The sequence below is a fragment of the Poecilia latipinna genome, unplaced genomic scaffold (genome assembly GCF_001443285.1).
Source record: "Poecilia latipinna isolate Pla-1442-1.1 unplaced genomic scaffold, P_latipinna-1.0 Scaffold1307, whole genome shotgun sequence".
Lineage (NCBI taxonomy): Eukaryota > Metazoa > Chordata > Actinopteri > Cyprinodontiformes > Poeciliidae > Poecilia > Poecilia latipinna.
The window spans coordinates 22,783-50,186 of record NW_015113923.1 but is presented as its reverse complement, the minus strand read 5'-3'; the positions used below and the strand labels follow the sequence as shown (position 1 = coordinate 50,186).

General features: G+C 38.1%; 1 protein-coding gene across 1 annotated transcript; it reads right to left on the bottom strand.

Annotated features, from left to right (window-relative positions):
• Positions 1-1,055: 1,055 nt before the first annotated feature.
• Positions 1,056-27,404, bottom strand: slc6a11b (solute carrier family 6 member 11b). Its single transcript, XM_015055276.1, has 15 exons — positions 27,111-27,404; positions 26,457-26,684; positions 24,885-25,019; positions 24,633-24,773; positions 24,410-24,491; positions 20,806-20,938; positions 17,004-17,138; positions 8,447-8,550; positions 8,213-8,337; positions 6,137-6,249; positions 5,264-5,401; positions 5,089-5,191; positions 4,387-4,487; positions 3,705-3,875; positions 1,056-1,769 (listed from the first exon to the last, which is right to left on the bottom strand). Exons 2-15 carry the CDS (start codon positions 26,665-26,667, stop codon positions 1,626-1,628), a joined length of 1,836 nt encoding a protein of 611 aa, XP_014910762.1. The 5' UTR covers positions 26,668-26,684; positions 27,111-27,404; the 3' UTR covers positions 1,056-1,625.

Sequence of the window (27,404 nt, the reverse complement as noted above, 5' to 3'; positions counted from 1 at the left end):
AGTTGCTAGAGAGAATGTGACTGCTAAGAGGAGGCGCTTCAAACATTTAACACTTCCTCTGCTTCTTTTAGCTTCTTCTCGATCACAAACTTCCTCCTCTCGCAAACTCCTGAATTCTTCACCTACTTTTTTTTTTTTTTTTGCCTCCCCCTAAACATTATGAGAATTTGCTTTAATTTCCTCAGATGCTCTCCTCTGGTAGCATTTTCATCAGAAAACACAAGAAAGACAAAAAGTGAAAGAAATTTAAGTGCGTGTAGGATATTTGACTGATTTAGACAATGAGACCAGCTCACTGTCTCCCACCACAGATGACTAGATCATTGCTTTCACCTTCACTGTGGCTCAGACAGAAAAAATAAAAATTAAAAATTAAACCATGAGGTTCTCAGTTTCAAACGAAAGGTCAGAGAATTGCAACAGAATCAATAGAATTAATATTGCCGAGGCATAAATGTGTAATAAAATGCAAAGTATTATATTTCATTCATACAAGACTGGTGTAATTTTTCAAGCCAGCCGTGTGATGAAAGGGAGCGAAAAATAAGCAGAGTAGATGAAAGAAGAAAACACTGAAAGAGGCAGAAAGGAAGAGGCAGAGGCTGAAAAGGGGGAACAGTGGAAAAAAAAAAGAGCAAAAAAGATGAGACTGAAAATAAAGGGGACAGATGAGGTCTGAAATGCTCATCTGATGCGTGTCCATCTTCTTCTCTACAGGCGGAGCAGGAAATAAAAATGCAGGGTTGAAGGCACATCTATCTGTCAGTCTCTGTTAGTCTCAGCATAATTACTGTGAAATGACAGATATCTATGACTTTAAGGAGGGCGGCTAGAGGAGAAAGAGGCGTGTTTTTGACTCAGCCGGCGAGTCACAAACATCTATTTGTAGCCATGTGAACAAATGTAGTGTAAACCTCAAAATAAAAGATTTTTAAACCAAGGAAATTGTTTTGTCTTTCTGTAATACCGCAACACTCCAAATGGTGGACATTTATGTAGAAGTTTAGTTTCTTCTTTGTTTTCATGCTGGTCTACAACACCTAAAGTTTAAAAAAAAAAAAACGTCCTCACAGTCTTAGATCTTATATTTCAATGGTAAATTATTACTTGCAGGGGTATGGAGCCCCCCCTCATGTAGCTTGAGCATGAATATGCATTCAGAACGGCCCCTCCAGCTGCTACATCTCAGTCTCATTTGGGTACCTTTTACCTAATAGGATCTCAGCAATTTGCAAGTGATTGTAGAGAGCAAGCCTTATAGAACACGCTGCTATCGTCCTAAAGGCACAGACATAAGTGAGACCATTACTGACAGTTACCAGGACAGGATTTCACCATTTAGCACACAAAATCAACACGTCTTTAAACGTTAATGGCTAAAAATGAGGAAACAGCTGCTTAAGCTTGAAAGTTAAGACAATAATTGTGTTATTTAAAAGCAGTGCAAAACAGAAGCAGACTACATATGAGCATCAACATTTCTTAGACTCGTTTCTTTACAAAACAAAAACAGCACTCTGAGTCGTTTGTTTCCATTTTTTTGTCTTGTGTGGTGGCCTGTAATGCTGCGACGGTTTTCATTTTTGTTTGACTGGTCCTTTAAGACAGCTGGCAGCTTGGGTCAATTAGAAATGCGTCTCCTTCTCTGAGATGGTGGATATTTTGCCATCTGTTTTAAGTTTGGCATCATTGACAGCGTAAGGACTGAGGGCAGCGAGTTTGCCTCTCATTTTTAGGTCAGGGCTGGGAGTGGTCAGCTTCTTCATTCTCTGCAAAGATTCAGAAAGAAAGATGTGTTAACTTTATACGCCACGATGATCACGGCATGAAGTGTTGCTCCGGTTGAAGTTACAAATATACAGAGGTTCCTCTGGGCTTTCAGGGTATTTTTTTAGGGTTTTCACACGACATGGCAGCTTTTGAACTTTACTCAGAGAATGCCCATGTCTGGCTCACAGATGCTGCAGAAGTGTGGAAGTCTGCTGAGCTAATCAAAGATCACTCTCAGTAGACTTGGTTTGATTGTGGACCAATATTGCAACATTTATTTAGTAACATTTTCAGCTGGTCTGGTTTGCTGTCACACTGGAATGTGTCAAACAATCCAGAGTAATTGAAAAACTTGTTCTGCCCCTTCAACTGTGGTGGCGCTGCACCAAGAACCACTGAAGGAAATGACACAAAAACCTCAGAAGAAGACAGGAACACAACTTCTTTCTTCACAAAATGTAAACACAAATGGAGCCGTGTCAGATTTTAGAGGATGTGGGACTTCTCTTCTGTCTTTGGTAAAAGACCACAAGCCATTGGTCTGCTTAGCATTGACTTGCATATGCAACCAAACTGCGACCTAGGTTTTTAGGTGGACCAGAGTTTGCTTTTTGGTCCACATGAGTTGATTTAAACATTCACTTCCCCAAGCAAACCAGACTCTCTAGTCAAGCACACTAAAGTTTGATTAACATGGACTAATGTGAATACACCCTTAAAATGCATTGATTATAATATATCACAGTACCTATTTAACTTTGGTAGAACAACAGGTATAGCTGTTATTCTGACACAAATTTATATATTTATTAAGAAAAGCATCTTGTGAAAAAGTTTGAAATTTCCATGATATAGTAAATGTATTGGAAGCCATCTAGATAAGGCAAATATCTACCAATTTGCCTTAATAAATTCATCTTTTATTGTAATAGCAAGATTTTCCTCATAAAAAAATAAGAAAAATCCAACCCCTTTTAGAGTACATTTGTTCAAGATGGAAGAATTTTACTTATTTGCTTTTTTTTTTTTAAGTTGAACAGATCTTCCAGGGACATCTCGTATAGTGTAAATATGACATGAAACAAAAATCCACTGTGAGCCCCTGACTATTAAACTAGAAGAGAATCCAAGTATGTTTTGCCCATGCTCTATGAGCAGGATGTTAGTAGATAGCTAAAAAAAAAGTCACCAAAGCTCACAGAGTACAGCATCATCAAGTCTCCAAAGAGTCATTAGACCCCATCTATATGCCAACCAGCTGTTCAGAATAATCTGCCGAAAACGTTCTGGAAGATTATTTTGATGTTCTAATATCAAAATATTACTAGGTGAACTTTTCCTGAATTTCACTTTATTTTGTTTAACACAAAATATATGGAAAAAACACTTCATGCCTACTTTTACAGTATAGTGGAGGGACTGTGAGGTTGTCGACCTCTGCCAGAAAATTGAATGTAGGTTTTTTTATTCAGCAAAATAATGACATAAAAGACACACATTGTCAAATCAACACAGAAATGTTTCACCAGATGAAAAAAATCAATTTTAGTCCTCTGACTAATCTCCTATGGAAAAAAAAACTTGTAGAAAGAGCTGAAGATTGTATTACAGAGGACATATAACTATGGACAACTCTAAAAAGATTGTTAAAAAATAAACTATCACAGATCCCTTATCTCCAGCCTCGTGGTATGTTATAGAAAATAGCAAAGTCCATTGGCCGAAAAAAAGGTTTTATGAAGTATCAACTCCATGTTTAACTACAGCAGTGCTATAAGTGATTTTATTACAAACAGTTACTGCAATAAAATATTATTTCATTTTAGGGGTTTTACACATCTCCGTCAGTGGTGCCAATAAATAGGGTCAACGTGACAAATGTAATAATAATAAAGGAGAACAGTGATTGTCCTTTCTTGCTAAGATTTCTTTACCTCAGAAAAGGTCCCAGGAGTTTTCCAGATCATCCAGATAATGCCCAGTGGGATACACACCATGGAGGACATAGCCATGAACCAGCCGATACCGTAGCCCCAGTCAGGATAGATGTACACGTTGTTGTACTTCAAAGGCTTGTATTTAATCAGGAAGAACAGGAAAATTCCCTGCATCAACAAGAAACACATTGTTTGCAAATCATAGTGAAAACACGGTTTTAAATAACAAGGAACTACTTTCTGGGTTTAAATACTTTTAATGAAATGGCACACGTAGTTCTTGGTTAATCACTGGTGGATTTGGGTATAGATTAGTAGGAGACGGGAAGAAAAAAGGGGGCACAGAAGTTACTGGATAAAACAAGTTAGACATAACAGTAGATTTAAAAATGTTACATATATTTATTTAATAAATTCACTAATTAAGGGATTAGTAAAAACATCAGACTATTGATAACAATAGACAACTTGCAAACAGTTAACATATTTTTAAGCATTCTTTTGGAAGCTACTGATGTATTTTTTTTTTATTTGATTATCATTTTTATTTTTAAAATAACTGTACGCCTTTTGAAACTAACGCTCCATGCGAACCAAGCTATGAAAAAACAAATCTAAGTCATTTGCCACTTGTGTGCTCATCTCTGCGTCGTCTGCTCTTATTCATGCTCTTACTCACAGCACAGATGCCCGGGGTCAGGATCATCCAGCACCATTTGATCAAGACGAAAGGTTTGTATCCAATCATGTCCTCAATATTTAGGTAGAATCTGTCGCCTCCTGCAAGAAAACAAGTCTCACTCAGGAGATTCTGCATGCATCATCAAAATAACGACATGACTGATGCCTCTTGACAGCCCAACGTTGTGTAAGGCTACGTTTCTGACTTGATGTGAGCAAAATGTTTTTTGAAAGTTAACATCAAGAGAGCCAGAGGCGTTTTGTGATGTTCTGTGTAACAGCAGACTTATTTAGCTGAATTTTATGTCATGAATTATACAATTCATAACAACAATAATGTTCATATACCAAAGAATTTCTACATGCATATTTTCCTTTTAGTCATTACATAATGTCCATACAGTATTAGATAACTTTATATAAGACAAGCTTTAGCAGCAAGTCAATATATATATATTTTTTTATTTTTCTTACATCCTAATAACCTGATTTATAATTTTATCACAATAAATGTATGCTGCATGTATTTCTGTGCATTCTCCAGCAGAGGGCAGAAAAACAACATTCTTCCAGTAAGGAGAGTGAAACTTGCTTTGCTCAAGTCTGTAACAACCATCAAAAACCCAAACTCGGCAACATGAGTCAGTGGTAATACAAAAAAAAAAACTAGTTGTATTTCAGCTTTAAAATCTCATCTTACCATACACCCAGCCGATGCATATGGACTCGAATATGGCCACAAACAGCAAACACATCCCGCTGGCTGCATATGCATCAAACAGCTGGAAGACGTACATTCCTCCCTAACGGAAGGAGATGGGTGTCAGCTTTTCACACGAACATCAGCTGGGCGAAACATATAGAGGGATTCTTACCTCCATGCACATGATGAGTCCTATGAGGAAAGAGACTATGGACATGCAGAGAATCAGCAGCTCTCTGCGGTAACCCTTTCTGAAGGTCTCTGGGTACATGTCCACAACGGCTGTCACTAAACTCTCCACACACACAAACTGAAAAACAAACAAATCAACAAATACATTCACAGACACAGTTGATTCAACTCAGTTTATTTTGTGGCACAACATATATTGTGTTAAGTATATGATGATGTAAGGGTATTACTAAGTAATACCATAAAAAACATGACATAATGTACAGATAACATACATAATAAACACAGCAAATTAAAGTGTGACTTATTTAAAGTAATTGTTGAAACATTAAGTGATACAACTTTTACTTGTAAAGCATAACAAGGTGGGAAGACTCAAAGAAATAAACAATTATAAAGCTGAAGGGCTGAACATTGTGGCAGTTTATGCTGGCCTGGGTCATTTTCTTTCAATAAATCTATCTAAAATTAGTTATGCGTAAACATTTTCAAATCTCCTTTAACTCTAGTTATTTCAAGTTCTTTCATTAAAAATAATTTGCATTTAAAGCTAACATAAACTAATTAAATTTAAATGAAAAAGGAGAAACAATTTGCTTTCAACTTTTCTCCGGTCGGATGGAGCCACCAGTTATTGATGCTTCTCCCTAAAAACCTAATTATACTAAAAAAAAAATTAAAAAAAATAAAAAAAAGATACATGATGTCAAAATTAGCCTGAAAGCATTGTTTTTCCTCAGAGTTCAAGTTTTAAACTATATATAGTGATCTCTATGATTATTATACATTGTCTTATTCAAAGTGAGGTTTAATTTGGTTTGTACAATCCTCCAATCACAAGATTTATTCTCACCTGACTATCCAAGCCAAGGAAGATCAGCATCATGAAGAAGAGACAAGCCCAAAGTGGAGACAGAGGCATCATAGTCACAGCTTTGGGGTATGCAATGAAAGCAAGACCAGGACCTGAAACAAAAACAAAAAGATGATTCACTGTTACTTGGTTTCAGGACAGTGAAAGTTTTGCTTACGTTTTCATTCTATTGTATCTGATTTTGTTTGTAGGTTTGACAGCCTTTTCGCACTTTTGATTGAGACATTGGAGTTGGATGTCGTTCATCCATCTATTTTCTTTACACCCTTGTCCCTTTGTGGGGTCGGTTGCTGGTGCCTATCTCCAGCTAACGTTCCGGGCGAGAGGCGGGGTCACCCTGGACAGGTTGCCAGTCTGTCACAGGGCAACACAGAGACAGACCGAGGGACAATTTAGACAGACCAATTAACCTGACAATCTTGTTTTTGGACTGTGAGAGGAAGCTGGAGTACCCGGAGAAAACTCACGCATGCACAGGGAGAACATGCAAAATCCATGCAGAAAGACCGGGGCTGGGAATCGAACCCAGAACCTTCTTGCTGCAAGAAGGTTCTGGGTTGACATCTGGGATGTCATTCATGTTTTCTCTAATTACTAAACAAATGTTCAATGTTTGACCATGTCAGGACCGTTACTTTTACCATGACTTTACTACATTCATTTATCTATTCTGCATCTATTTTTTATTTTAAATTTGAGTATCAATTGACTGTCAATGCTCACTGAGTGTCCCTCAGAGAATTATTTAATAAATTAATCAAAAAACAAGCAATCAGCTGAAACCTCTGGGAAGTTGAATCTTTATTAGTGGGATTTTGCATTAGGCACTGTTGACATTCAAATCCTCTGATTGAGAGTGAGAGGGTGACAGCAATTGGAGGACCCAGGAGTGGGGGGATGGGGGGGTGGGGCGCTCATGCCACCCCCCACAAGTTGCTGCCCTGGGCTTTTGCCCATATCAGAAACCACAACTGATTCCTTGTATGACCTCAGGAAATTAAGGTTGTCTTCACATCTGGAAGTCCGGTAGACACAGTTCCTTTAGTGACCAAAGTTTCAACATTAGTTACATTTTCGGCTGGCGCAGTTCGCTTTCACACTGCGCTGTGAAACGAACCAAACCCTTTGAGCAACTTGTTCCCCCTCTCTCCTGTTGTGGCACTGCACCAAGAACCACATAAGTTAGTGACACAAAAGCATCAGAAGATATGATGGCAACTTCTTTTTTCCCAAAATGCAAACAAAAATCGATTGGCGTCAGATTTTAGCGGTTGTAGGATTTCTCTTTTGTCTTTAGCAAAAGAGAAATCCTTTTGCTAAAGACAAAAGGATTTGTCATTTCTCCAGCTAGCCCTAGATTCCCACATTTGCTTTGGTTGTATTTACCCAGCATGCACTGCGCAGTAGTCTGTTTGCTGTTTTTGGTGTCTGCTTGGTGTTCACATATGCATTCAAATCCCGCCAGCGTTCATTTCAACCAAATTGAGACAGACCAGAATATGCTTTTTTTGGCTCACATCAGAGCTCACTTACACATCCACCACTCCCCAAATGAACCAGATTTTCTAGGCAAATGGACAAGAGTTTGATTAAAGTGGACAAACAGGCCTGGTGTAAATGCACCCTAAGTCAGAAGTGCATAATGTGTCTCCTCTAAAAGCCTAATTCATTGGTTGAGCGACAGAAATAGGAGGATCAACATTATGTTGTTTGGGAATTATTTTCGAACAGTTCTGTAAATAAAGTCTTATCTGAAGCATTAAGTTCATCCTAGATGTATTTTAAGATAAACGTCTCAATTCTTCTCTGCTCCGTCACGTTCTCAAAATTATTCATGATGAGTTGAATAAACCATGATGCAGCATTTTAAACACTTAAGTGAGGAGTAATGAGTTATATAACCATGGAGGGATAATCTAGTTTAGCACAATATCATATATGAGCATCAAGACTCACTTTGAGGTTTACCATATCTACAGATTCACATCATTTTTTCTGAAAGTTCGTTATCCTGTTGTTATTTTTGAAGTATCATTTTACTTTATGCTCTCTCACCAGATTCAGCCACAGCCTCGATGGGAACATTTTGTTCATAGGCCATGAAACCCAAGACAGAGAAGATGGCGAAACCTGCCACGAAGCTGGTACCGCTGTTCAGACAACACAGCATGATGCAATCCCTGAGGAGTAGAGCGAAGACAGACAGAAGAGGTGATAAAACGATTAGCAAAAGAAGTACACTTTTTGTTTTTCCACTCAGTGCCTTTTACTCTATGTTTGCATACATACCTGTAGCAGTTGTTGTTGTAGGAATTGTAACTTCCAAGAGCAGTGAGACAGCCCAGGCAGATGGCATAGGAGAAGAAAATTTGGGTTCCTGCGTCCACCCACACCTGTTAGTAATATCAAAGGTAAAGAAACAGCATAAATGTAAAATGAACACATTGAGAAATGTTTCACTTGGGTAAAAATATAGTCCTCTTAACACCTGATGCCTAATATAGACTGACATAAATCCACCTGCTTTTCTGCAAAAATGCTAGACATAACTAAAGGAAAATAATATATACGTAAATAGCCTAGGTACACAAGAAAGAATCAAATAATTTATTGTTGAGTCTGAAAATTAATTATGGAATCAAACCTCAACCTTTAAATATTGCACATTAATCTACTCAAATGACAGGTTCAAACTGAAAGACAGTGAGGATAAATTCAAGACCAATACATAATCTGCAAGCACAGATTATATATTCTGCTAGGAGAGAATGAAGGGAAGAGGCTAAGAGGGTTGACACACATTTTTTTCACATCTTTTTGGTTCTATAACAAACATATCTTCCTGTAGTTCTTAACCTACTTATTTTAACCGTCCAAGTTTTAACCGTCAGAATGAAAACTTCATATGATATTCTACTTTACATTCTAGATTCTGCATCCTCCAGGCCTGCAATGAGTCAAAATGTAACCATTCAACTGCAGCAGTCAAAAGAAAGAACATTACATTTATGACACAGCAAACTTTTCTCTCAGCTTTATATATGAAAGTGTCATTGATATCATATAATGTGATTTCAGTTTGCTACAGATACCACAGGTCAAGATTTTGTTATAGAAGAGCTTTGATGTGAATTTAGCAACAACATAATGGAGAACAGGAAAGAAGCAAGCACATGTAAATAAGCAGTCAAAGACCAGGATGCAAATAACATGAAATGATAAACAATATCCTCAAGCAACGTTTATTATGATTCACAGTGGTTAACAACTTATTTTAGAGAACTTTTATTTACTAAAAAATGAATATGAATTAGGTTATATTGGAACAGTATATTTAGCTCAGAGCGCTGAACAATGAAGCGATTAATTCAGTTTTAATAGGTGTGAGCTGAATTCAGACCTGCCACGTCTTGTCTGAATATAAACAGCATAACAGATTTAAACTTTCAGAAACCACTGCTTTCATTGCCTGTTATTTTACTAGTCTATTGCATAGTTTAATGACAATATTAAGTCCCTCGGCACATAAAGGACGACCACGTTTCTTTCTATGATCCATTTATAAATTATTGAACCACAAAATTAAGACCTTACTGTATTACTCCCTAGGAAAAGATTTTAATTAAATAGTTTCTAGAAATATTTGACAGCTTTTTTACCCTTCCTTTTTTGTTGCAGCAGTGACTATAATGAAATACTTAATTTTTTTCTTTCTTTTTGATGGACACAAAGGAGCAGTTGCATAAATCATGGATTAAGATTCTGAAGGAAGTCAAAATCTTTCAGTGGCTAAAAATACACGAGTCACTTCATTATTACCCTCTTCCATTGTTCTCTATGGGGAGCCTGAAGTTGAAGAGCAACAGTGAAAGTTTAATATTGTATTAAATATGTTTCAGCTCTGGATGAAATCTTACTATGTAAAGCTAAATGAATAATGGAGAAATAGGATGTTTTTGTTAAGACTTTAAAATGTTATTTTGAAATGTGTTTATTGCCCAATTCCACTGTAAAAGTAAAAAAAATAAGGGCTGCACAGTGGCACAGTTGGTAGAGCTGTTGCCTTGCAGCAAGAAGGTTCTGGGTTTGATTCCCGGCCCTGGTCTTTCTGCATGGAGTTTGCATGTTCTCCCTGTGCATGCGTGGGTTTTCTCCAGGTACTCTGGTTTCCTCCCACAGTCCAAAAACATGACTGTCAGGTAAATTGGCCTCTCCAAATTGCCCCTAGGTGTGTATGCATGGTTGTTTGTCTCTGTGTTGCTCTGCGACAGACTGGTGACCTGTCCAGGGTGACCCCGCCTCTCACCCGGAACAATTGCTGGAGATAGGCACCAGCAACCCTCCCGACCCCACTGAGGGACAAGGGTGTAAAGAAAATGGATGGAAGTAAAACAAATAACTTTTTGACAAATAAGTTTATTTTGGCTAAAATAAAAGTAAACTGACCATCTGAGGTGAGCAGGAAATGAAAAATCATCTTTGGAGAATGAAAAGTCAAAATCAAAGGCTGGTTCACGCACCAACTAATTTTGAGTTTGGCAAACTGTCTTTTTTTTTTTTTTATTTGAAATTAAAATCTTAAACTAATATAAACTGAGTCATACAGACCTATATATTCACATAATTTTTACACGATGTTCAAATATCAGATTCATAAAAATATTAATTGCAACTCATCTTAAAAGCTTTAATATAATGCACATAATTTTTTCTACATTGGCACTACATTTTGTTTTTAATGCTTGTGTGGACATCAAATTTGGCCCATCAAAAACACAAAAATGTACAAATGTAAAACAGTTTGGTAAACCTAAACATTTGCGTTGGTGAAACTCATTCTTGGAGCAGCGCGGGACCCAGGACCCACAGGATAGCATGGGGTGCTAGCAAATTCAAACTTAATGCAGCATGACTCTTTGAAAACTCTCTCACATCACCATTCAGCGACTAATCTCATTTCCCCACAGAAAAACAATTAACAAACGCAAGGTCTTTGCTCCCTCCTGGGAGTAACCAGGGTAACTTCTGTGACCTCACAAACACAGGACTGTTCCTGTGGAAGAACGGGCTTTTCTCTCCTAATGTTCATTAATGTTCCCTTTAGTTCACCCTCGGCTGATGGCTGCACAGCGAAGGGAAACCTTAAAGGCCCAGGCTCAGAGCGGATCACTTGTTGATGTTGTGCCTAATTTGGCATTCTTGTGTTTGGTTATGTTGAGACTATGGCTCCAGGAAACTATTCCTGATGGTTCAATGGTGCATAGTAAAGAATGAAATACAAGAAAGATGATCAATGAATGAACTGGAGAGGTCTTAAAGTATATCTAAGAAAACACTTTTAAAGTTAAACAAAATGTTGGTTCAGATTCTCAGTCATGCATTTTGAGATAATCCAGCTTTCTGTTCGTATAACTGGTTGAGAACAAAACATCTGGACCAATGGCGGTCAGTCCTGCTCCCCTCTGTTAAGCAAATTCACACTTCATGCTCTTCTGCATTCATTGCTTTTAAGCAATCAGTCCCTCAGTATTACTGACTGCTGAGTAACCTCCACTATCAGGCTGTTCTTTGCAGACACAGTTCCCTTTTCCAATATTGGCATCACTGGTAAAGATTTATCAAATTCTTTCTAAATTGAGTTTCTACTTAAACAGCATTACCTAGAACTTAAAAAAATGTATTCTTTAACAGGGAATTTAGGAGATTTTATCATCATATCACCCAGTATGCAAGATAAATACAACTCCAGTTTTAAACTTTCTAAGTATTACCCTAACTGTAGATATGGGTGAGTTAAGGCGAGTATTTATTTCCTTTTAGCAATTTACTGATTTATAAAGCATAGCACGTTTGCCATATTTAAATAGCATGTTTTGTTTTGGGGTTTTTTCCGCGTTTGAAGACGAGCTGGTATAAATAGATCTCTGTCACATCACATTCATACCACAGAGAAAAAAGGAAGTCATGGATTAATAATTCAAATTTTTTGACAATCAACTTAAAGTATAGTATAAATTGCTAATTTCATTCAGTTACACCATAACTTGTATGATATTTACACAATGTAATCAAATATTACAAACCACTGCTAAAATGCCAGCTTCACTTATGCATTTTTATGATGACAAAACAATCAATAACCTGGTTGTAAAAGTACTTAACTCTCATGTTGATGTAAGAGATAAAATATACACATTCGCAAGATCTGGCAGTAGTACTAATTTTGTTTTTTAACTGTCTCCTTTGGTGACCCTAATACTTTGAAGAAGCTCCTTTTGTTTTGCATTTCAGCATTGAATAAAATCTTTTGCAGAAGCCTCTCAGCATCCCACACCAGATTGGCAATATTTGCCTACTTTGATCTCTTAAAGTTCTCCAAATCTATTTGATTACGAGGGCGTTTCTTATCCAACACCCTCTTGTAATATTATGACAACTAAATTCTGGCAACTTAATTTGAAAACTTTAATCTTCCTTCCTTTGTTACTTTTTAATGAAAACTCACAGTGACAGTGCAGAGAAAAATACCCTTCAGGTTAGCTTTCTGATTTCAACTGTTCATGATTTCAACCACTGACAAACACTTTTGTTCCATCTAGAGATAATTATGCCAAAACATGATGGTACTTTAACCCCATAACTGTCTGGTAGAGCAGTCAGGCAAAAGCCACTCCTTAATAAAAAACACTTAATAAAGTCACCTGAATGACTCTCAAACTATGAAAAACAAAGTTTTCTGGTCTAATGAGATAAAGACTGAACTCTTTGGTGTGAATCCAAGATATCATGACTTTATAAGGGGGTTTTTTGAGTAGAATTTTGAAGAACAATATTAATTTAATACAATTTGGAATAAGAGTGTAACAAAACAAAATGTGGGAAAAGTTAAGGGGTTGTGAATACATGCTCTGTGTGAAGAAGTTATTTTCTCTAATGAATTTGGTTGTTTTTAAGTTGAATTGTGTTGTGTATCCGCCACATCAGATTTGGAAAACGTTGCAGGAGTGAGTGAGACAAAAAAAAAAAAAGTGTATGAAATGTGTAGAGAAGATGCTAAAGGTCTGAAAGGAAGGCATATTGGATAGAATAGATTAGAGCAGTGGTTCCCAAACTTTTTCTTCTGCGCCCCCCCAGTGGTTTCCAAACATTTTCTGCGCCCCCCCTATGGATTACAAATGGCTGTCTGGTTGAAACGACGCGGGTGACGGGGGGCGCATCGACTTTTTTGGGGGCAAAATTAATGTATGTAGCTGAAAATAGACACCAACATCGGTAGCCTACAAGGTACTTGTTAAGCTTAAGGTGCTGCATTGATATTAGCTAGTCATCTTTTAGCTAACATTACCTGCAGCTTTACTCACCTCAGTCGGTTAGTTTGGAGGGAAAAACTGTGAAAAGTTCTTTGCGTTTTGCTGGTTTGCTGCCGTGATTCTAACACAAACCTACGTAGCTCCGCCCAGCAGCAGCAGGTCTCCTTCACAGGTGGAAACCCAGCGTAGCGCTCATGTTGCGTTTAAAGGCGGCTCGGAAAAACAGGTTACAACATGTTAACAACGGATTAAGCAGTTTTAACTGCTGATAAAAGTGATAGAGGACACAAATATGGGAAGTGTGGAAGCCTCTACTGTATCAAATTGACATAGGAATAACAGAGAGTTGGCAATTCTAAGGTAAAAACCCAGCGCATACAGTGTTCATGTTTTTTTTTTTATTTATCCAGACGCCTTCCCGCGACCCCCCCTGCAATGACACGGCGCCCCTCTAGGGGGGACCTCTGGATTAGAGGAAGCAACACCCATCCACACACACATTTCACGTTGCCTTGTAAACAGAACAGAGCACTGATTGTCCCACAGGAAGCTAATATAACTTAAGGTCAAAACTAATGTCCTCCACCCAACAGGAGTCCATTTTATCGCTTGCCCATCACTCTTAATAGCTGTTTGAATTCTCTCTTTTTTCCTCCAGCACCTTTCATTTATATCACTTTTTATATGTAGATACGTCCCTCATATTGTACAAAATCTGGACACCTTAAAAAAAAAAAAAAGAAAGAGTAGCTAAGTCAAATTCATCTAAATACATTTATATCTCTACTACGTTAAATTATCTAAAGGGTTTTATTTTTGCTTTTGCTTTCTGTTGTATTTTAGGTTTTAGCACAACATAAATAAACACAAACAATAGTTCAGTGTTTATAAAACACAACAACATGGTGCAGCATAACATCCAAATCTAGAATTACGCCTTGAAATAAAATGTTCATAACACCTTTTCTTGGCAGGAAGTTGTGGTGGAACAGATGGGTTTATCTGAAAGCACATTTTCACATAGACTGCATACTCTGGTAATTATCAGGCAGAAACTTTTCCTCGTTATCACATAAATTTAACTCTCCACATGATGTGTCTGCCAGAGTGTGGAGTGGAAAACAAGTGCTTGGATGAAATCAAGTCGAAAACTAAAAATGAAATTGCTAAATTAGAGCCTTAAAGTTTCCTGCCAGGCTGTGATTTGTCAACTTGTTCTCACTCTCAAATCAACATATGAAGGCTTGGTGAGGATTTTTATGAAGCCGCTTTAATGCCACAGACTTTACTTAAAGTTCAATATTTTTGTTTTACTTTGGCTGAATTAAGTATTGACCTACCTAACATGTATTGTTTAATTTAATTACAACTGATGTTAGTTTTATCCCAGAATAAATAAGATTAATGGAATATCCCCACAATGATCAGGATTTGCATGATTGTTCCAACATGCCTGGTTTGTAGGAAACTGGGAAAACCTTGCCAAGCATGTTTTGACATGGCACTTTCTTGGGTATTTTAGTATTAAAAGATTAAGTTAATTGTACAGAACATATAGAAATTATTCATATTTTGTTACGTTACAGCCTTAATCCAATTTTTATTAAATTAGTCTGTTTTCTCAAAATGTTCCAAAATTTTCTCAGAGAGATCAGAAAATGGCTGACAGTCGTTTCCCATCCGGAGAAGAACTGCAGAGAAGAACGGGCCAGACCACCTAAAGGTATAAGCTTTTGGCTTTATACTTCCCACAGATTTGAGGCTGTAACTGCTGCAAAATCTGGTTCAATAAAAAAAATCAAGTAAACGAGGTGAATATTTACATAGTACAAGTAATTTCTTGGTTTTCTTCACTGCAAAACCCCCAATATGACCAAATATGAATATTTTTGGTCTACTTCCTAGTGTAAACATCTTCGTACACTTCAAATAAGACAAAATTAATTAACAAATAACTTTACAGATTGTGAAGCCGTACAGTGAAAACTAAAAGGACATTTCCCATTCTTATGGTAATGGTTTTTGAAAGTTTGGCATGTTAAGAGGATAGACAACAGAAAATGTTAGAGCAGCTACCATTAATTAACACTTTAATATTCATAGAACTGCTTGGGATCTGTTAATTTATTTAAAAAATATGTTTAATATAATTGCTAATTATTGTGGTGAGTGTGTTTTCTAGCTTTAAGTACTGCAGTTGGTTATGATTATTAGACAGGGGTTGTAAGCTGAGAATGCTATGATCTACTTCTCTAATCTGCAGTTGTCAAGATTCAGATTATCAACCAGAATTAATGCAGTTTGCAAACAGACAGTTGTGAAAATGCTCCAGGGAACTACAATTCTTAGTTAAATGGGAGTTTAAGTTAAATTATCGATGAGCAGCTGGCAGAATGTAGACTCCAAAAAGGTGTATTCAAGTAAAACTCAATAAAATTACAACAATCTTATTCACCTCCCTGTACTGATGTCTTCCCACTATAGCCTATTATGTTTTTGACGTTGTCATGACTCACTATCCTGTTCCTGAGTACTCTGTTGCCAAGGAAACAAAACAATCTGCCTTGTCAAACCAGGTCAATGAGACTGAGACTGCGTGCATCATTCTGTGTCTCTCTGAATCATTCATTGTTTGTCATCAACACCATGAAATTTCAGACCAATGTATCCCATAAAACTGCAACTCTCACAGAAACTGGTAGCACAAATATCAACAAATGTTTCCAAAGATATTGGGAAACATTATTGTGGCTACTGCTTTGAAATTGTTTAACTAATCACCTTTGGGATAAGGTTATTAACATTTAAAAGTCAAGACAATTGACTTAAACTATCAAAGTTTGAGAGATTTTGCTTTTCCAGGCTTTTACAATGATGCCAATTGATCTAAAACCTTGAATGCTGGTTTCTATGAGGATCAGAAACTAATACCGACTGGCCTCTTCTAAACATAAAGATCTGAGTGACCATAGTAGCATGAAAGCTGACATTAACACATAGTTCAACATATTAAATATGAAAAAGAATCCCTACATGTACAGTCATATTCAATAAATTACAATATTACTGAACATTTAATTCATTTCAGTAACTCAGTTCACGAAGTGAAATATTGCTCACTCTAAAACTGATGTCTTTAAGCCTTTATTTCTTTAAATTTTGATCATTTTCTGCTTTAAGCTAAATAAAACATAATATATAAGATTAGTATATAACATCAGACCAATACAATAACATTTTAACACATAACTGTGGGATTAATGTACAGAATGTTGATATCTACTTTCAATCTCATAAAAGAGCCTCACCAGAACACACATTCAAACTTATTGAAAATTACTGTAGTTTAGTTATATTCTTGTAAGTTTTTGTGAGTTTAAAAATAAAACAAAAGCAAATTATCAAATAGGAACACACCGCACCACATTTAATTCATCTTTTTCCAGTAGGATCAGCTTGGTGTAAATGTTCTAGTACAAACTTTCGCTGGGATTATTTTCTGAGAAAGCAGATGAGTGGAGAGAATCGACGCCTACCTGAGGGTCAGAGAGACGTGAAATGTCCGGGTAGAGGTAGAACTTGATGCCATCAAAAGCTCCAGGCAGTGTGACTCCCCTGATCAGGAGGATCAGCAGCATGACATACGGAAACGTAGCTGTTACATACACAACCTGCAGAAGCACACATGCACATCTGTTAACTGGGTATGTCAGATTACAGAGAGGAACAATAACTACAGACCAGTGTAATAGTTTTTCAACAAAACTTAACATGGTTTGCACATATTGTCATGTAGGGCTGGACAATATGTCCTATATCTCCTATTCTTTGTGGCAAATCAAATGCAACCGAGTAGAGATCTCTATAGCAACAATGGTTATCTACAACTAATTTACCATCAAATGTGACTGAGATTTCAGTTATAGAAGTTGGATTAATCAGCTCCAGATAAAGAATCAATGATCAGGTCTGCATGGTCTGATCACTGGTCAATGAAAATATTTTAAACATCATGAACTGTACAGTGCATCTTAAAAAATCCATACCATGTATTATGTTAGGCCATATCTCCCGACCCTTACTGATGCGCACTTCAAATTAAACTGAAGCCGAACAAAACAATTGGCCTGCACCATGCAAAACATCAGAATAATGTTCTGGAGATTATTGCAGTGTTGCAAGATCATCTTTGAAATTACAAAATATGACTTTTTAGATACACCATAACAAATGCAAATGCACAATAATATAATATAATATGCGTTAACCAGTAGTGAACCTTAGATTGGATACACAGTGCTCTCATCATCACTCTTTAAACTCCACCACTCACTCCACTCTCTATCTGCCTGGTTTCAAAAAACAATGACACATGCATCTAGTGACACCATTCATACAGTAGCAAGTCCTTGCTCACCCCAAACCCGGCTCTGTTTTTTATCAAACCATTCAGGTTTAGCAGAACTGTGCTCAACATCTCAAGACTCTCCCCAACAAAGACTGTGGGCTCTTGGGAGGCAGAGGCGAGCAACATACATCCCCTGGCTTTCTGGCACCGAGTCAAAGTCCAATTGAGGACAGAACAGGACAGAGCAGAGCTGGGCCAGGATCCTTGAAAGAAAAGAGGGCTCCTCTGGCCCCCGTCTCTTTAACAGGAGGAGCCCAGAGGAGTGATCCTGGCAGTGTGGGAAAATGTGCAGTTCTTTGAAGCTCGCGCAGAAGTGCATGAGTGCTCACACACAAATGGATATTCATTCATTTAAAAAAGGAAAGGAAGAAGAGTGAACATACTACAAACATGCACTAATGTGCACAGCAGCTCCTGGACACTGTGGTCACATCGCTGTTCTGTACCGGGTGCAGCATTTTCATGAATGACTACTCCTTTTTTTACGCTTCTGGGAGGAGGAAATGGACTTCATTCATTGAGTAAAGCTCTTAACCAACTCCACAGAAGTTCAGTCCACTTTACCAGCATGAGGCTGTGATTTACTCACTTGTTCAGAAAGACAGAAGACAAGGCATTCTACTTCATTAAATATCCTGAACATCCTTAACTCGAAAAAATGATTTAAACCTTTTAAATAAACCTGATCAAAGCTCAGTTTGAACAGTGAGCATACATGAGGATTAATCCAAGAGAGGCCAGCAGGGAGGGTGTGGGAAAATGTGTCCCCCTTTGCAGCATTACCTTCCTTTAATTTGTCACATAAAATGATTACACTTCCTAAACCTTCTCCCCCTGGATGTCTTTATCTTTCTGGCGATGAAAAGGACAATATTCGGTCTCTCCATGAACTTTTGAAGCACCGCTTGCTCTCTCCCGCTCACCACGGGTAAACATCTAAGCCACCACAAATTTCCTGGTCAAACCTCGCTGTAAATCTAACAGCAGGGCTTAAATGTGAGAATGGCTGGCAAATGCGACCAACAAAAGCAAACAGCTTAGCAGAGTGTTGAGTGAATGAGCTGGAGGGTCCGTAGGAAAGAAAGCAACTCTCTCTCTCTCTTTTTCTCTCCCTCTCCTGCAACAAGCGAGCTGTGGTTAATTTCTCATTGCGCGAGAGGGAGATAGAGAGAGGCTGAGGATGTACTCTGCATGCTCCTCATGAACGATCCCTTCTCCTCTAGTAAATACAGGAATCAATCTTGGACCGGCTGCTGAAGCCCGGCCATGAAGAAGCATTCACCCTTCTTACTTCACAGCCAACAAAAGTTATAGGCATCACAACTTAGTTGTCTTTTTTCACCCCCCATCATGTATCATGTGAACGCATTAATTTTTCTGTACACACCTCTCCTCTTTTCGTCTGGCTCTATCTTCGTCCTCATTCTGGCTCAGTGAATCTGTGAATTTGTATTAAGGGCCGCTAAGCTCTCATAGGAGGGTGTAGAGTCCTTACTGTCCGTCAACGAGACTGCCAGAAGAGACTCAAGGAAATTTAAATGGAAATTGCGACGGGAGGGAAAGAAGTAGGTCCAGCACAAGCCTTTTTGTTTCGCGTTTGCAGAAGAAAACTCATCTGGCCTCCTGTTGGAGACTTGTTTTAAGAACAAAAGAGAAAAACCTTTCTATGCATCATCCCAACACCATCAGAATAAGAATGATTAATTTATTTTTAGAAGTTACGATATTAACTGTCTTTTTTTAAACATTTCATGTAACAAACCAACTGGAATGGAAATGATTAAAGCTACTTACTTTAATTCAAAAGTATAGTTTCAGCCCCCTTTACTTTGATACTCAAAATAAAATTAATTACCACAACTGCATTCAGAAGTCACTTAAGTAGTAAATAAAGTCCAACTCTGTACCCGGTCTCTCCCCCAATGGCTGCTAGAAATAGGCATCCTGGATGGACGGATGGGTGGATGAATGAACAAATAGATGGATGAATGGGTGGATAACAGAACTTTGTTTAATGCAAACAGCAAACAATCATAGAAGCAGTCAAGAGGTCCATGGTAACTCTGAGAAGGACAGTTACCATGGACTCACAATTCAAGGTGGGGAAATCTGTCACTATGGTAACTATTAGTTCAGCATGTTGCACATCTGGCCTCAATGGAAGAGTGGAAAGAAGAGAGCCATTAGAAGTCACATTAGCAGATTGTCACAAGCCATGTGACTTTTCAGAAGGACAATAATCCAAGCCTACAGCTGGAGCTAAAACATGAGTATCCCTTCTGTAGAATGACCTAGTCAAAGCCTGGACCAAAAACCCCACTCAGAATATGTTGTTATAATATTCAAAAATGCTCTTATTTGTTCCCCTGGGGGAACAAATAAGAATAAATAATGCTCTGTGATCTGCAATTGGTCTCAGACTGGAGATGAGTGAGATTGTGGTGGAGGGAAGGACTCCGAAGAAACATCCTGGTCAGACTGGACCTGCCCCTCCACCACACTGGACAGACAGTGGAGCAACCTTCTCCAAAATACTTTTACAGCTCTGCTGTCAAACAGACAAATACAGGAAATCTTTTCTGCACATGTTCTAATTATGGCTTCATACTGCCCATCATCATTGCTTCATCTGCAGAAATGTGTGTGTTAAAAATATAGATCTTTTGGATAACATTATTTTACCATATGGAAATTTATATTTTATTATGCATTTCCGCCTTTCTTACGTTGAGTAAATTGACTGCATGTCATGCTGCTGCTCAAAAATTGCCCAATTCTGTGATCAATAAATTACATCTTATCTTGTCTCAACGTTACAAAATTCATGTGCTATGAATACGTTTGCAATGCACTGAAGGAACGTCCTTTCCAACCAGCTTCCCAATTCTCACAGTAAGGCACAACAGTAAACATACAATGCTTAATCCTACCTTGCCAGTTGACTTGGGTCCCTTCCAGATGCAGAAGTAGCAGATGAACCAGGCCAGAGCCAGACACATGGCCAGCTCCCAGCGCATCTCTCCCATGTGCTCAATACCATCTGATATCTTCAGGACTCTCCGTCTGATTTGGCCCAAAACCACACAGAAAATTATTAGTTTACAACAAATATTTATCATTTGTAAGGAATGAAAATTAGTAAGACACATTCAGTTTAGAAGCCCACTGAATTTATTGGAATTAGAGAATGATCACTTTACACACACATTGGATTATTTGCACACGGCAATGCAAATTCTGACATTTTGTTTGTATTATGCAAAAAACGTGTGAGAACTGGGTTCAGTGTGAGAACTGAACCCAGAAAGAAAAGTCACCAATAACATTTCAGAGAGATTAGCCTTGAAGCATTTAGCTGTGCTAAATAAGTAAGAACTCCGAAGGAAGATGATGAAAAATAAATAAATGTGTGCAGCAGCAGAGTAAAAATAGCAAAACCATTTCTTCTGCTGGTCAGCCACATTCCCTGGGCACATAAGTGTGTGAATCTATAACAACAACAACTATAACCACTTTTGCTCTAAGGTCGACAACACCAAGGCTCATGTTTGAAAATATGAAGACAAATCTGGAAGGATCCTGGAAGTTTATCCTCAGAAAAAAAACAAATCTTGAACATAAAATTAAAAAAATGTGTGATTGTTGAAAAGGGTTTTACAGGTTTTACTGCCAGCTCCTTCTAAACACATCTCATCTCTGTCTGTCGCTAAGAGACCGTGCATGAAATAAACATTTCTTGAATAAGCTTGTTAAGAATTCAGAGACCAACTCTGAAGGGATTTACCTGCAGTAAAGAAACTCTATCTTTGCTCTGAGACTGAGGACAGAAACACCAGTAAAGACAGCAGTGGACTGCAATTTTACTACTACCACTGCAATCTTGGCAATTTCAGGACAATCCAGGAACTATTTTCCTCATCACTGGTATCCTATTTCACTTGATGATCAGGATCAAGAGGTGACAAGTGCCTATTCTCCCAACAAAAAAAACACCTTAATCTATCCGTGGCTCCTCTGCACCGCAAAGAGTGTTTCTACAAACTGTTTTTTGTTTTTTTTCTGTTGGTAGAAAACAAAAAATAAATCACCCTTGCTGTGATGCAGGAGAACCACTAAAATCTATCGATAAACATACAAACACGATATTTGCCAGAGTTTATAAAACCTAAATTTCTCCAATGTGGAGATGATGCTGAGCTCAGCATCCTTTAGTACTTATCAGAAGATTAAGAATACATGAATGGGACAAGACAAAGGGAAAAACAAAATCAAAATCAATTTAGTTCAGGATTTTTAATGTCATTCCAGCAGTATTTAATTATTATGTCTTCATTTATTACAAATTCAGATTATTTTGACCCCTAAAGCTAAAGCTAACATATAATCAGAGAGCAGCCAAGACCAAAGTGGACTTCACCATGTAAACAACTTTAATCCTAAAAAAACTCACAACAGCTCATCCGAATAGTCCTTTATGAACCTTTAAACCATTGTCACATCTAAATTGGCCTTTTTTCAAAACAGAAGACAACTATTTACATGGGAAAGGAAGTAAAAGGGACAAACCATCAGTAGCTTTTCTTTGTGAAACAGATTGACAACAGATGTTATAACATATTTCCATTCATAGTGATTGATATAAAAATCAATAAATAATATCCATTTAGATTGCTTTTTATTAACAAGCACTCTGCTGCTTGTAAATGTAGCGCATTGTGCTACTTAACCTGTTCAGTTTAACACCACTACTGATAAAAAATATGTGTTACATGAGCACTTGGTTCATCTGAGATGGGTTACTCCTATGAGATGGAAGCTAAAGCGCATGCATGTTTGACATCATGCTAAGATCACAGCGCCAAATAGTGGCCTGGCATGACAACTACAGCAGATTCAATGTGTCTTTGCAGTCTCAAACTTGCAATTTTTCCACAATCGACATCCAAAAATACCATCAGTTTCCAGACAGTGGTCTCAGGTAAACGTCAGCTAATTAAATGACTAAAGGGCAGCACAAATCTTTGTTGATGCAGGGCATGAACTAAGCGTAATGTCGTATATCAAGAAGCCAGCACCTTCCACGCCTTCAGTAGAGAATGGGAAAAATAATTAAAAAAGAGAAAACATAATAACTGTTTACAGCAGCTCTCTAGCCAGAGAGCTGCTATGGACAAGGCTATGAGTCCATGAGTCTTTCACTGATACTTCTTCATGGCATTAGTCATGGGGTGACACTTTATGCTTTTCCTATCAACATCCAGCCTGCTGGGGGTCACTAACGAATATGAACCAAACTTGATAAGCTACAGAGAAAAAAAACTAAATTTGTGTCGAAATATGCCAAATGATGTGGGTGCAAAAAAAAAATGAGCATGCCATCTCCAGCGACATGTTGTTTGCAGTGGTGAGTCAAGAGTGTGTTTCCTGTTTGCTGAAGCTCAACCCAGCAACTGCACTGATGGAGGATGAGAAGCAGGAGTCTGTGCCACAAAGCCACACGTCCCTGCCAAAATCTGTGCCACCAAGTTCACCCTCAGGGCTTCTGACCAGCCATTGATCATCCTGACATGTTCTTGGTGGAAACCCATAAAACTGATCCAACACCCTGAGCCCCAACCCTCTGTTTTGGTCAGCCAACAGGATAAGATTTGTGTAAATTTGCTAAAGCGGGTGCTTGGATGTATATTAATGACTTTATGGTTTTTTATCTCAATGATAATAGCTGGTTGATGTAGAAGTTCAACAAGATAGAAAGAAAATCTAAGTAAACGTATAAACACTGCTTTCTTAACCTAAGAAATTCCATTGATATACTTAGAAATCTAACAAATAATTTTGTATTTATGAGCACAGAGGCTGCATAAATACAACAATAATGTGCTAAAACTAAACTGAAAACATTTATGCTAATAAACAAAATGCTAGTCCATCTTGGAACAAGTTTAATAAAATTTGATAACTTCTACCAACATGACGGTTTACTCTGTGGCCTCTTATTTCTAGGATTAACTTAAAGCTACTAAATGTTTTCATTTAGTAGCTTTAAGTAGACTCAGTTTTCTTTTGTTTGAGTGACAATCATCCAAATATGTTTTTTACATATTGATTTTTAAAGGGTTTTGTGCCTTGGCGTCAAATTAACCTAGTCATGTGTACAAAGCTTCTAGCAGTGGTACAGGAAGTGTGGTCAAATCTATGCACTAACAAACCATGATCTGCTGCCACACTCATGGCTCTAACAGGGAGACAGCTGGCCCACCATAGCCTGCTGGCACAGAAATATGAAAAAGGCTGACTAATTATTAGTTGTGAGGTTAGGAAGGGAGGGGGTCAATGACACAGCTTGGAGCTGTCAGAATCTCAGTTTTTTTAACAATATGGCAGATCAGAGAAAAACATGACCTAGTGAGCATTTCTCATCCAGATAGAAGCATTTGGTTCAACAAATGGTGAAAATCTCAGTGGTATAATCCATGCTGTGATGTAGTTCTGTACATATAAGCGGGGGGGAAATGAAAAATAAAGTCTACTCACTCCCAAAACTCAATGACTGGAGACGTTGCATTGGGGTTGGTGATGTTGGTGGCGTTTTCCCCATAGTAATCAACACAGTTTTCTGCAAACACAGCGACATGTTTTCATTTCAATGGCATCAAGTGTACATGCACAGCAGAATTTAACACAATGGTATTTTCTGTTTTAAATTAGAAGAGATTTGTTTGTCATTATAAGACAATGTTTTCCCCTAACCACCTACCTGTGTTCCAGTAATGGCCACAGGCAGCCCACGGCAGCTCTGTCGTGAAACAGTTAAAGAGGTAGAAAATGGCCCAGGCTAGGATTACTATGTAGTACACATTGAGATGGGCTTCAATCACCTGTGTTGCATAGCCGATACCTGGAAAATCAAAAGTAAATCAAGAAGCTTGGTGAAACACTTTCTCTCTCTCCTACTTTATCTTTGCTAATTAAAATTCAGTGTAAACAGATAAATCCAGGGTTTTCTTACCCTCAAACAACGGGCAAACTTTCCTCCAGCATGTGATGCCACCTTCGCTTGTGAACTGACCCAAGGCCGTCTCCAGGAAAAATACAGGAATACCGCAGCACACGAAGAAGATGACGTATGGCACAAAGAAGGCACCTTCACGCACACAAATAAATGTACCTTACGATTTCAGGAGATGCAAAAATATTATACAACATAAGTCTAAAGGTTAATTCTCAAATCCTGTACTGAATTATGTGAAGGGTTTAATGCAGAGATCTATTCCTATTCAAATAAAGAGATGAAAGTACTCATTACGATGCCAAGCTTGGAATGCATGGTGACCTTTTCAGACATGAAGTTGCACCCTGCTGTTCAGTCTAATGAGGCAACCTGCCTCTTTTATTGATATGTGTGCAAAATAACTGCAGTGCCTTACAAAAGTAGTCAGGCATCTTTTTCAAGCAGTGACACTTAACGTACAAAGTATCAACCAAAAACTTGAATGTGTTTTATTAGGACTTTATGAAGAGCAACACGTGACATAACTGTGAAGTGAAGGAAATACAAGACGTGGCTTTTCATGGCTTCTGTTCTACGCTTTGCTTCATACAAAGGGTCTGGACCCTCAGCTGCATGCCTTCAGCAAACAGCTGTTTGCTGAAGGCATGCACTCTAAGTTTTAATTTTACCTTTTGCCAGTGATGTATGTAATGAACCAATTCAAAGCTAAGAAGTCTGCTGGAAATTGCCTGCGCTGTAAACAACAATCCCCCAATGCGAAGAGAGAAGAGTTGCTCTGAACATGGCGGCTGTTAATGTTAATTCAATATTTGTAAGCGTGACCAACACACACTGAACAGCTTTGTTCACTTCCACTTGTGTTATTCCTAAATCTACAGGCAGACTATAATTCTAAAACTGCGCAGAAAATCGATGGCATTGTTCCTACAACTTCTCATTCTGTTCGCTGATTGGCGTGGTAGAAAATATACCAGAGACATAAAGTTCAAAGGGAGAAAATCCAGATGGAGATGACAATTGAGCCGAGTTACACAGAAAGGCTATAGCCAGGCTAGATATTAGTAGTACTCTTCATCAATCTACCATTTACGAAAGGGACAATCCATTAAATGTCCGGATTGGCATTTGCAACATGACACTCGGTAAACATATAGAAGAAAATGCTTTTTTCAGACAGCCAACTATCGTCCTGGTGGCAGCATCATACTGTTGGGTTAAAATCTCACTCTTTATACGAGTTGTGAGAGACATACTCCGCAGACTTAATGTAACTGCAGCGAAAAACAGAGTTTTAAATCAACTCAGGCGAGCTAAATATAAGGACATGCACACGCACACTTTTTGAATTTTAAAATATTTGAAAAACTTTTTCAAACCACTTCTTGTGCTCAACTTTCTGTTGGTCTGTCATTTAAAGTCCATATAAAACACATTAAAGTTTAAGGTTGGAAGAGGCATGAATACTGTTGTAAGGTTTCTCACTGTATCTCACAGTTTCACCACTTTGGAGACTCAAAAGCCATGTTCATCCTACAGCCACAGAGATAAAGCTAAGCTTTTATCGCTTGCCTCCTCCGTTCTTGTAGCAGAGGTAAGGGAACCTCCAAACATTGCCCAACCCAATGATCTCTCCAGCCACAGACAGGATGAACTCGATCTTGTTGTTCCACATGCCCCTCTCGTTGTACTCGTCATTGTCGAGGCTGGAACTGGACCCGTCCGGGTCTCTGCCATCCTCTGGTTTACCGTTTATAACAGGCCCGCTCTTCTCAGCTGTCATGACGCTCGGGCAGCCCGCTGAGAAGTAAAACCGACAAGGACTGAACAAAGGTGATGTAAGAATGTTAACAGGATTCTGAATCATAACATGGGAAATTCCTCGAAAGTCTGTATGGAGCAAAACTGCAAATATGACGCAGAGACATTCTGGTGAAAGTTTGAACAAAGTCATAGCAGTCTATTTATCAGAATGCACAAACTTAAGAGCATATAAAACTCTGACTGCAGAATCACACATAATAGAAATGTTAAAATCTTATATATGTCAAAGAAAAATAACAGGAAACAACAATGTACTAACCCTCTTGCTTTTATGGCACTTTTTTAGTCACAAAAAACGGAATAAAGTGTGTAAAACCAGCTAAAAACATTGCAGTATCTCCATTCTTTGTATCCTGGAGGTGTTAAAATATTAAAACATGCAGCGAAAGAAGAAATACTCACCAATCTCCTATGGAACAGTGGCAAACCTTTTGGCTCCCGCAATGATGCGCACTAACAATCGCCTTTACAAACACGCAGGATGAATAAAGCCCAATCAAGGGGGTGCAGAGTGGAGAGAGGGCACAAAAGAATAAAAAGGAAAACAATCTGCACCCGCAGCTGAATGAGATGGGTTTGTTAAGTCTCACGTCTATATAAAGGAAGATCCCAGAGGCAGCGGAGTGACGGTACACAACTTGCACAAGGCGATGGATAACCTGCGACTGCGCTCCCACCCAGCAGGCTGTGCGCTCT

Bases quoted from the DNA above. Each gene is read 5' to 3' on its own strand.
- slc6a11b (XM_015055276.1), bottom strand. From the start codon at position 26,667: ATGACAGCTGAGAAGAGCGGGCCTGTTATAAACGGTAAACCAGAGGAT. The intron at 25,020-26,456 runs GCAAGCGATAAA...GTGTGCGTGAAG, and splicing joins CTGCTACAAGAACGGAGGAG to GTGCCTTCTTTGTGCCATAC. The intron at 8,338-8,446 runs GTATGTATGCAA...TCTACTCCTCAG, and splicing joins TACAACAACAACTGCTACAG to GGATTGCATCATGCTGTGTT.